Source organism: Seriola aureovittata, chromosome 14 (assembly GCF_021018895.1).
Source record: "Seriola aureovittata isolate HTS-2021-v1 ecotype China chromosome 14, ASM2101889v1, whole genome shotgun sequence".
Classification (NCBI taxonomy): Eukaryota; Metazoa; Chordata; class Actinopteri; order Carangiformes; family Carangidae; genus Seriola; species Seriola aureovittata.
Window position 1 is genome coordinate 15,128,926 of NC_079377.1, and position 12,458 is coordinate 15,141,383.

The 12,458-nt window shown below is 39.7% G+C and overlaps 1 protein-coding gene across 1 annotated transcript in view; it reads left to right on the plus strand.

Annotated features, from left to right (window-relative positions):
• The first annotated feature begins 2,448 nt into the window (after window positions 1-2,448).
• Window positions 2,449-12,458, plus strand: part of pcsk2 (proprotein convertase subtilisin/kexin type 2) — a 30,027-nt gene continuing 20,017 nt past the window's right edge. The window contains exons 1-5 of the mRNA XM_056395638.1: window positions 2,449-2,913; window positions 4,858-4,962; window positions 9,166-9,279; window positions 9,740-9,848; window positions 10,969-11,006. Coding sequence (XP_056251613.1) covers window positions 2,728-2,913; window positions 4,858-4,962; window positions 9,166-9,279; window positions 9,740-9,848; window positions 10,969-11,006 — 552 coding nt within the window. The 5' untranslated portion in view covers window positions 2,449-2,727. The remainder of the gene's footprint in view (window positions 2,914-4,857; window positions 4,963-9,165; window positions 9,280-9,739; window positions 9,849-10,968; window positions 11,007-12,458) is intronic.

Genomic DNA, 12,458 nt, shown 5'->3' on the forward strand with positions numbered 1-12,458 from the left:
TGAAACTGCTGTTTCCAAGGGCAAGAATGGAAAAAAACATGAATATTAGTAGTAGCTAACCATTTCACTATACACCTTATTCTCTATGCATAATAATGTCTGTACGCCTCTTGTGCAGCATGAGTAACACTGGACTTTAGTTAATTTGTTTAGCATTCCTACTTTCAGTCTCTCATAGGAGATATTCAGTGTAAATATTTAATAATGTTTAACAATTACCAAATTAACCTCTGTGTTTTGTTGATAGTAACTTAACTTCCCCATGGTGTCCCACAGAACCTTTACTTCTGCATGCTTGAAATTAATTCACCATTGTAATTTCCTTAAATAGTTTTCTTTTCCTCTGACAAGGGCAGAGGAATATGTTAAAAATGTGAAATATGTAGAAAAGTACGGAAATTAACATAAAGCATTGTTATTAGATATTGTTTTTCATGTTTTATGTGTTAAATGGGTGATAAAGTAACAACCTATATTAGTCTTGCTTGCAAAAAAGTCACTGAAAAAAAGAAATATATAGTATATAAAGATGAGTTACAGTGCGGTTATTTATGTTTGAAGTCAGTTACACCATATTTACAAGCAATTCTTGCAAACTTATGAAATGTTATGAAGTATCAAAGCATGTTTTTTGGGCTGTGAAAGAGGTCCTGTATCTTACTGTCTTTTACTTGTGTAAGCAGAGGTGTCATACAGTACTCTTTGAGTATTATTTCTCACAGTGGGAGACGGAGAAGCTTTAAAGGTATATAAACACCAACTCCTCACAACATACAGTAAACTGTTATTGATTTGTCAGAAAACCCCCGCACTGTCTAAAAGCAGAAGATGCTGTAGTTTTTCTTTGCAGGTTTACTCAGACATAGAGATGATGTAGAGGCTACAGTTCAAGTGTGAATCAACAGTCTAAACAGCAGTGTGGATCGGTCATGAGGGCCCAGAGCTGAAGAATGGTGTGCTGATGGAGAAGGGAAGGATGCCGGCTTGCCCAAGCTAAATAAATAATCTCTGGGCTGCAGGATGGCAGGAGTGTGGGAGGAGGTCTGCAGGGAGCATGGAAACAGTGATTAGTAAAGTGGATCCACTTAAAGAAAATCCACCCTCATTATTTTTCCAGACTTCTGTGATAACTGATTCACATGCTATTGCACTCCCTTGTTACCACAACTTTTATATAATATTATATAAGAGCAAACATTGCATGTGATAGATTAGCATCTTTTAAACAAGTGCATAATGACTTAACAAAGATGAACACAAAACATGGCACATGCATATTTTATAAGGCTGTTCTTATTCTCTCCATGTACTTTTTATCTCACGTTTTACTGAACAAGTGAAACAATTTACCATTAAGACTGCAGAGCATGAAAACTAATAATTTCTCATCACTGAATTCACCATTTAAATGGGATTTATGAAGCTGTCTCTTGAAATTTATGCAACATTGAATATTTGAAATATGGGGACTAGTGAGATGAGAGGGATAATTTTTGTAAATCTCATTTTAGGTCTTTAGACTATTTTGTTGCGACAGCTGGATACTTAAAGCATGCAACCATGAAACTACTTTATGGACAATGTGGGTTCTCGGGGCAGAAAGAATTACGACAGATAATAACATATCTTTCAGTGGTGTTATTCAAAATCAGAAAAACAAAATGCTCCTGCTCCACTCCACGTGCTCATGTGAAAAAACACATAGAGTTCTGTCATGTTTATAAGGGAGGGCAATGACCTGTCCTGTTAGGTGCCTACTATGACACCCTGATGGCTGAACTGAAGTGACCACAGTAGTAACAAAACAGCCAGCTGTGCAGCAGTAAGCACACACAGGCCTTCTCACTGACCCATGTCTGTATAAAGGAAATTATCAGTATCACACTCATGGGAGCTCATTTCTCCCTCTTACTCTCTACTTTCTCACATGTGTGCCTCATTGTTAAATGTGTCAACAGCAGCTCTGGATCTCATTCATGTACCGTATAGCAGCAGGGAAGCCGCAGGAGAGCTTTAATGAGCAGCCTTTATAAGAGCAGGTTTCTGTCTAACAACTGTTCACATCCAAATGAGCAATTATGGTCCAGCAGGACTGGTCTTACATTCCACTACACAAAGAGGGTCAGACTGGTCATAGAGGTATACACTATGTCAAATCTATAGACCTATTGTAGACGTGCTATAAATTATATACCACCACAACTAGTCTATATATGGCAAACCAGTCCTTTTTGGTTGGGTGAGGCAAGAAACAGATACTGATCAATAGAAAACCTATCAACTCTGAGGATGATGGGAGGAATTCTCCAAGGTGCTGAAAAGTGTCCCCGAGCTCATCCGGGGGAGGAAACAACGGGACACACCCGCCTGAGCCCATTGGTACAACGTCACGCGCAGAAACTACCCGAGCGAGGAAGGTAAATGAATTACAGATGAGAGGAGGAGGAGGAGAGATAGAAAGCTGAGGATGCAGGTTCAGATCAGGTTCACGTCAGAAGCGGCTACACTTCGATGAAATACAACTTCCAGCGGTCTCAGTCAGCTGACAGCGAGGAGATGCGTCCGCAAAAGCTTTAATTCGACCCCCTTAACGTCCTCCTCCTCTTCGTCCTCTCCTCTCCTCCTCCTCCACCTCCTCCTCCCACCACCAGCCAGGAGCATCCCGCACCCTGATCTCACTCCGACTGGCAGGCAGGCAGACAGGCAGACTGACACAAGCCAGACACGATGCGTGGATCTCCCCGACATGGGACAGCCGTGGGATTTATAGTGCTGCTGAACGCGCTGCTGCTGCTTGCGACGCAGGCTGCAGAAGGAGCCTTAACGGACCATCTTCTGGTTCAGTTGCACGAGGACGCACAGGATGAGGCGCACCAACTTGCAACACAACATGGGTTCCAGAGTGCCCGAAAGGTAGGGATGCTCTGATAAAGCTGCCATGCATTGCTGACACTATAAGCTTCTTTTTTTTTTGCCTGTCTCTTGACAAAACCGAACATTAATGAATAATTTATTATTGCAAATCAGAATATTCACATTAAGTGCTAAAACATAAGCTATAACATTTGTATCCTTTCATCGTAAATGGTCAGTCACGTTGTATTTAGCAACATACACAGTCCAGCAGAGAAGATGCTAAGAAGCTTCTCAAGCTTTTCCTCTTATGTGACTTCATTACACTTCTTCTTAATTTGATGACGTCATTCCTACTAAAATGCAGGCCCTAGTAAGCAGGTTGCCCATTGGCTTATGGCCCATTGGCTATGGACTCAAACTCTGCCCAGGCCAAATTCATTTATATTTTTGAAACAATGAAATGATCCCATGTCAGTGTCCTGCAGAGCAAGACTCATCTGTGAAAGCTGCTCTTTAAAAAACAACAAAACAAAAGAACAACCTGTTTTCTCTCACAACATGAAGTTGTGGTGTGATCTCATCCTAGGGAATTTGATAGATTTCATCTTTGTGTGTTTAGTCATTAAATCCCATTTTAATGGGTGAGAACATGCTTGTGTATTTCTGTTAAATTGCTTTGACTACCTTGTTTTGTTCAAAAGGGTATCCTTTTTTTTACATTAACATTAATCAAAAACACACCTTTCTCTCACACACAGAGCACATATTGTATTCACACTGCTTATTGTGACATACATGGCTTCCCCTGCAGACATTTACTCACCTGAGACAATACGTCTTATTAAAGAGCTTGACAAATGCAGCACGCATCATAACATGTCAAAAGACGTTAACAAGCCATTTATGGCAGACCAATGGAAATGATTCCCTGACACTGTGTATGCCTTGTCACATGTCAAAATAAATGTGTGGGTGAAATTGGCTGGAGCCTTAGCCAGTGAGGCGTAGCAGTGAGCAGAGGGGTGCTCGAGCTGCTCTGAATGAGGATTTTCTCTTCTTTCTTTCTTTTTTTTTTACCTCCACAATAATAACAAAAAAAACTGTATCAGTCTGTAACTCATCATATTGTGATATCTGTGTGGTGGCCGTGCAGCATCTGTGACCGCAGCATCTGTGATTTCTAGTTCCTTTTCTTGTAGGCACTAGACCCCCACCACCCCCCACTCACACCCCCATCTTCTGCCTCCCTGCCTCCCAGGTTATGTAATCTGCAGCTATATTTGTCTTGATGGGATATGCATCATTAAACAATGTCTGTGTTGTTTGAATTATATTCTGTTGTTGCTTAATTTACTAGACCAGGACACAAAACCGCAAGACACGTCAAGATGTGAACTAAAAGATAGATAAAAGAGGGAAAGAGCGATAAAAGAGGGAAATAGATCTGCAATCAGCCAATAAAAAAAAAACAACTTTATTTCTAAAAGAACATTCAATGGAAGTAGGCTACATTATTTATACTTGTATTTTTTGTGTTTGTGATTTTTCCTGGTAGAATTAAAGAGCAGCGTATACGAATAATCCTCTTCCTCCCATAAGAATTTCATTTTCACATTAGATGTGACAGGCGCATCTGAAAGCATTTATTTTGAGGATTGACCTGCACCCTGACTCTTACTAAAGCATAAGGGGGTCTTTAATCTGTGCACAGTGCCAGAGGGAAAGCTCTGGATGATGCATCTCATTTCCCTGCCCTTGTGATTTATTATGGTTGATTCCAGCACTGTTCTCTAGTGCCTTAAAATAGACCCTGGGTGAATGCCAGAGAATCAGTGCCCTTTTTCCCACCTGGAGGACGACCTGCTGTCCTTCTCCACTATTTATGATCTATGATTTTGATTTGCCTCACATACACTTTCTGATTGCTACCTCTGTGTTTGTTTTGTCTCTGCCTCTGCTTCTAAGCCATCTTCCTCATCTTTTTTTTTTTTTTTTACGCAGCTTCCCTTTGGAGAGGGGCTCTTTCACTTCTATCCTCAGGACACTTCAAAGAGACGGAGCAAACGCAGCACCCGTAGCAGACAGCGGCTCCAGAAAGACCGCAGGGTAAGAAGACACGCAGAGATACACACTGAGAAGAAAAGACTTGTGTGTTTCCTGCATACATGTGCCTATAGCAGCATGGTCACCCCATTCACTTTGCATGACAGTGGTTATTCTGAGGCTACTTATGTAAAATACAGTGGGGAATCAGGACTTATATGTTGGATGCACCTTGCAGAAAGAAAGTCATTCACACGTTTCTATAGTCTCTTCCAATTTTGTGACTGTCTGAGCTCCAAAGGTTACTACTGACTCTGCTGAGCCAGTATCTAGAAAAACACATCAAAGCAAAAATTATTGTTGCTAGTTAAGGTAAACAACAGTATGCAGTGTAAACTGTGTTCAACTGTGTGGGTTTTTTTCTGTACTGTACTTGATGATGTCTGGAGCACCAGTTGAATGATGACTGACAACAGTTATCAACAGGAAATCATCCCACCAATCTTCAGGGACCGTTTCCTTCCACTAACTGAACAAATACAATTAAAACTTTGGAACTTCTACATAGAAAAAAGTCTCTGAAACCTGAACAACTGCATGTGACTATTACTGAGTTGATATGTTGAACACAAGGACAGAAAAACACTGTGACCGTTTGTTGGTCATTGCTGTTGGGATACACAAATAGACACTTGCATGGCCTGGACCCTTTTTAACTATAATGTCCACATTCAGTAATACTATCATAGACCGTTGGTGCTCTCTGACTTTCTTTCTGTTTCATCAAAAAAGGGACTGTGTTTTTGCTATCAGGGCAACTCGAAACCCTGTGGACTGCCATTAATTCAATATCCAGCTCTAAATCACTCACTAAAACTCTCCTTTAGAGGCTTGCAGTTTGGTGATAGTTTTTTTTTTTTTTTCTAAAATTGAATGTATTTGCTTTTTATGCTCCACCTTTGTATTTTGGGATTGTTGTGAAGACAACAACAACAATATGTAACAATATATTTTCCAGTATATATTTTTGGAAGTGGGGTGATTTAATGAATACTTGCAGACTTTATCTTCATAATAAGGCTACAACTATAGATTATTTTCATTAGAGCACATGTGAGAAAGTAGATTTTCATTATCGAATCTGCTGATTATTTCTCCATACATAGAATAGAATACATAGAAAATAGAAGAAAAATGTCCATCACTATTACCCAGAGCTCATGGTGACAGTTGCTTTTTTTTGTTTCTGATCAATCAGTTCACAACCCAAATATATTCACAAGGAAAAGCTGTGAATTCCCCTAAATACCACTAAATGTTTGCCATTTTTGGCTTGAAAAATTACTCAAATGATTGATGGATTGTCAGAATAACTGTGGATTAATATTATGTCGATACACTTTAAATGAAATCAAGAAACGGTTTCAGCTCTACTTCATAAAGCAAACAAGAAAGATGTGCTGTGTCTTATCCAAATAAAAGCTCTGAGTGTTTAGCTCTGTCCACCGTTAGGGGCGGTGAGAGTGGAGGTCTTGCTGCAGACAATGAACTAACCTCTCTAATTGCAGTTGTGAGAGGTGCTAATGAAAATAAATGCGAGCCACTCCACCGAGCTAATGCAGCTAATGGAAGTGAGACAGCACGAAAACGGACAGGTCCACATTCTAGATGCTGGGTTATAATCAGATGCTTGACATGCTCATATGCGACACTGCAGGTATTGATTTCTGCGCATCTCTGGAATGGATGAGGTCAGCTAGTCTGATTTAATGTCGCCTGTTTGTCATTCTGAAGTGTCTCCCCCCACATCTTTCAAGATAGCATGGTGGACACATTTCAGTTTTACACCTGCACTTTTGTCATAAAGAAAGGGACTAGCTTTTTGCATTTGAGCATTTATGAAGAAAAAGGTAGTGTTTTAAGGGTTAAAAAAGAATCTCACCTTTTGTAGTAGTCTATTAAATTAGTTTTTAATTTACAGGAGCCATTACACACTCATTTAACATACTTAAAACCATGTCTAATTGAGAAGCAGCACTGAATGTACTGTTGGATGGATTTCTTTAGTGTCCCAGGAGCCCTGTTCTATGTTGGACTCTATTAGTGAGTCGTGTTGACCCACTTCTTACTCACCCACTATCTTTTCCTTGTGTCTCTCTGCATCTTTCTCTGTGCTTACTCGTCCTTGTCCTCTCCTGTCCTTTTACATCTCAAGTCCTGCATTGATTGCAAATGAGACGTCTATTTATCCACACATCCGTGCCTTCACCCTGTCCATCCATGCATCGATCCATCCATCCATGATTCCTTCCGCCCATTTTTTTTTTTAACATGAGATAAATGCATTCAAAGTCTATTTGAGGCACACTAAAGGGGGTGAATAAATAAACATGGGAAATAGAAAATTGAATACATCTTTGTGAATCAGCAGTGTGCCTTGACCCTGAAGGACACATGCCTGGGAAAGCCAGGAGGGAAATGAGGACGAGGAGAAAGGCAGCACAGCTCTTTGATTTGAAGTGAACTGGAGTGTTGTGAGTTGTGAGCAGGCAAAGGCGGAGAGTGATGGTAGTGCATGGGCACTGTTTGATGTTGTGAGTGGGCAGTATGACATGCTGTCTCAAGGGAAATACCAGCTCTCCTGCCAAGTGATGGAATAAATGGATGATGGATGGAGAGAACGGGGGGGAAATGGGAGGATAATGTAGAAACTGCTGGCAGTTTTCCTCTTAAATGATGTGATGACAAACATAACATGAGGCTAATTCAAAACTTTTTATTAATAATTAAAAAGCAATGGTAAAAATATTTTCACCAGTTTAAAATCCTCCAAGACTGAATATAAACATGCAAATGTGGTTTCATTTTTTTCATGACTGACTTGTCATTTAAAGGACTAACTGATGTGCTAATTTACTGCGTGTGTGCCTCCTGATTGCTTAGAGTATGCCATAAAAGAAAGATGTGGATGAATAGGCTTTGGCCATTTTAAAAGGCCGTCTTAAGTGTGGCTGTGCTCTCTTATCTGTGGTGGTAAACACACCGGACAATGGCTGTTTCTCTCAGTCACACTGGAGTGAATTTGCCAAGGGTAAGCACAAGAGGAACATTTAACCAAGATGCATCTTTGAAACCGTTTATTACCACCACAAATGCAGGTATAAAAATGGAATTAAAGGTTTTTTTTGTCAATGAGGCATCTAAGGTATAGATTTATTTTTAGTGTTGACAATTTTATGTAGAAAAAGTCTATTTTCAAGCCTTTCTAGTACACACACACACACACACACACACACAAAGAAAGACAGGGAGAGATAGAAAAGGACCTAAACCTTCAAATGAAATCATTGTCCTTGAGACCTTGGTGACAAGCAGATTGTTGGTAATAAATTTCAAACTGAGAGCGTCACTTCAGGCTCGGTTTAGCCATACTGCCAGATTCTAATAGATTAAATGGCTCTCCCTTCCTTTACTTCTCTTTAACCTCACTTTTTTTTTTTTCAAATGCGTGTAGGTGGTTATTTGATGAAATTCGCTAAAACTTCACATGAGATGGAATGCAGTTTCAAATTAGAATGGCTAAATTGATAAGCTATACTGTCGATCTTACATCTACTGACAAACATGAAGGCGGTTACATATTGGGAGTGGAATCTTTAAATGTAGCAGAAATAAAAATACATCATTCTCAAAGACACCCAATCATTTTGTTGACAGCCTTCCCCCAGTTAATCAAGCAATCAAGCCTAAATTTCATCTAAGACATTTATCCCTATCATTTATGTGGTCTGTCCTATGTTATCTTCCAGTGCTTTACAGTGGTATTGCGGCCGCTTTCAGTAAGCATATGTAATCCAAAACACAGCTGTTCATCCGCCTGTGTGTCTTTGATGAGTCAAAGAAACACAAGTGTATTTGTGAGTGTAATTGCTGCAGCAATGTTGAAAAATGTACTGAGAGGAAAAAAAATCTCCACCATTTGTGTGGCAGGTGAGTTTGGAGGCCTTGGCTCCAGCTGCAGCCCTTCTGATTAGGAAGAAAAGAATAGCCCCTTTGATTTACATGATGCTCTGCCTTCTTGCTACAGTAGAGCACAGCTGGGTTTGCTGATTTCCTGTGCTGAGAGTAGTACGTGCCTGCATCTCACCCATCATGAGAAATACAATTTCTAGTTTAACTTATGTGCTCTATCATACGTGCTATTGTGCACCTGGGTTTGATTGTTGACTGACCATGATCTGATAATTCTTTTGCTTTCTTCCTCAGGTGAAGAATGTCTTTGAGCAAGAGGGTTTCAGTCGTCAGAAGCGAGGTTACAGAAATATCAATGACATTGAAGTCAACATGAGTGACCCGCTATTCACCAAACAGTGGTATCTGGTGAGTAATGAGCCAAGCAGCTGTCTGCCCACCGCCTGACCTTTAGCACCAACCCACATTCTTCCACCTTAATTACTCAGAGGCCAGGCATATTCCCCAACACTTTCTGAATCAATGTTGTTATTCATTCTCTAATTAGCCCAGCCAGTACTGTCTGCGCCATCTCATCGCTGCATTCATGCCGCCTAATTTCCTCCCCACTTGTTTACCCTAACTGGCAAGCATGACTTTTATGCCATGGCAAGCTTGCTGTCAATCATCTGGCAAGTCTGATGAATGTGCCGTATCGCTGACATTTACTTCCCCTTCCTCTCACCTCCGCTATCCCACCCCCAAGTGGTCCTTATCCATAACCTCCCCTTCCCACACACACATATTCTCCACTTTGACTAATTTACTAATGGTGGCTCACCTGGGTGCCATGAGTCATGGATGTTCTCCATATTGTCTGAGTGACTAGATAAACACAGGCCAGGCAGACGGGACCCCTGGGCTTGATCTTAATGTGGCTGAAGCTTGGCAACTGGGCTATACGGGCAAAGGAGTTACCATCGCAATCATGGACGATGGTGAGTATAAAGTGCTGTTGTTTTGTACCCTGGGGTGCTGTCTGAAAGCACTCAATTATACCTGCACATATCCATTATAATAATTAAATGAACTACTTCACTCACATCCGTTTAATTAACAATGCAATGACTAACGAAATGTTACTTTCCAGAACATGTACGGTGACCACTGATAAGGCTGAATTTATTGTAAGGAATATGTACTCATTCAGTCTGATTTGTTACTCTCTGTTTAAGGTGACTAACTTGCTCAGACTGTGATGTATTATAAGACAAACCCTTCCAGAAAGTGTATGATGAAAACCATATATTTCCAAAATATCAAAACATTTCCATTTATTTTAAGATGTAATAGAATTTTGGAGTTAATAAAACTTTTTCTTTTTTATTGCATGCTGTGCCAACTTTTATTCTGAAGTATTAGTGCTACTGTATCACTAGTAAAATGTCAAAGAGCAGAAACCAGATGTGACACAAATATAAATGCCTTTGTCTATTTACTGTCTTGACTGATATTTTAAAAATGATACACTTACTGCAGCTAGCATAAATGTTCACAGCAGCAACCAGTGGCAGAAAGATCATTGGCAATATATTGTCATAATAATAGTGTTTAAATAGATAGCAGATAAAATGCACACATAGAACACATAGAAATAAGTAAAGTAAATAAGTAAAATAATCTTAAAAATAAACAGGCACATAATGGCAAATTTGACTTCTAATATTTTTCTTAATGCAACTTGATACACTTATCATGTGTGATGGCACAAAACCCAAGGTGACATGCTTGGATTTGTAGTTTAGATATTAATTTCATGATATAACTAGAAAAGAAATGGCAACTCATCACATTTAAGAAGCTGGAACTAGAAAATTTTGATAATCTAAATTCCTGGCGATTAATTTTCCGCCAATCAATTCATTAACCGACTAATTGTTTTAGCACTATTCCATATCCATTGTTACTGCATTTCTTTGTTTTTGTCTGAATTAAATTAAGACAAAACTAAATAAATAGGAAACTGTGGTGTAATAGCCACAAGACACTTAAGGTCATGCTATCCTCCATAAAGCACTCCCTCTCATACTTAATCATTTATTATTGTCAACATTTCAGGCATCGACTATCTGCATCCAGACCTGGCATCAAATTATGTGAGTACATCAGTGTTATTGAATTTCATAACACTCATTTCTTTGAACTGCTGTTAATAAGTGAAGCACGGGTTCAGGTGGTGGATTTCACGGGCTTCATGTGGCGTGCCATTGGCAGTGACAGGTGCTTTCCAAGTTGCCTTCATGGCTGCCGAGTCTCCTTGTATTCCTGGAGGACGCAGAAACAGGCAGACGGCCAGCCAAGCTGTTTAATGTTAATGCACACTGCACTGTGGCAGGCACAATGGCAGGCCGATCTGTCACAAGCAGAGATAATGCCAGGGTAGTTGGCGCTGCATAATGTGATGCTCTATCTCCAGAATACTGATAAAACCTTAAAGGACAAGAGGGATTGCTAAATGGAACAAGGAAATGCAGAAGGCTTAGTTTGATTTGGCTATAAAGTTTGCAGTGTCATCAGTGTGACTTCATTGTGCTGTCATTGAACCCAAGGATGCATAAATGCAAACTCTTCTGTCAAAGAAACGGAGGCGGTGTGAACGAGTGAGTCATGATTCTTTGAAGAAAACAAAAAGAAAAACCCTTTTAACAATTATACCCTTGTTTTTTTTAACAAGAATTTTATTAAAAAGTGCCAGTAATTTGCATACTTATCTCCCCTATTAGTTAATATATTGTTGCAAAGAGATAATGAAGATGATCTCAGAGCAGTGTGCTCTTTGTTTTGCTTTTCCACCTCAGCTCATGTGCACACTGTGTGATTAATTTAAATGTGGCTTGCACAAGTGTTTTTTTTTTTTCTTTTTTAAAATCTTTCTGTGTGCACGTATCTGTTCACTTACCACCATGTTTCCCTGCATTTGCATGCTTCTTGCCTGTGAACAGAGACGAGCCTTGGCCCAAAAATAACACTCAGCCTCAGCTGGGGTGATGCAGGAGCATGCTCCACTGGATTGATGGATCATGCTGTGCATAGATCTAAAGTGTGTGTGTCTGTGTGTGTGTGTGTGTGTGCGTGTGTGAGTGGGAGCGTGTGTGAGAGAGGGAGATAGAAAGAGGGACACTGTGTATGTAATCCTGTTTTGTTACTGTCGTCATGGTGTTTTGCAGATCCACAAAGACCTCCTACTGCTAGCTGAATAAAAACAAAAAATTGAAATAAATGTCCTTTTGGGATCATCACATCTTTCAGTTGGATTTGAACTGATTGTGTGGTTATGGTTGATCTTTGTGTGTATGTGTGTATCTTTTTTGGACAGCCAAATGTTAGTTTATGTGAGGGCGTTGGATTATCTGCTTCTTGTTTTTTAAAGATTTGCCACTTGGTGCAATGATCATACTGTAACAGCTCATAAGATACATTTTGATACGGTGAATTACTTGTGAGATTGTGTGTGTCCTGAAATGAGAAATTTCTAACTTAGTAGTTCAATTTCATGGTACATTTATCTGCAAATGCCAATAGTTATAGTAGTTTGAATTTGAGTTTTA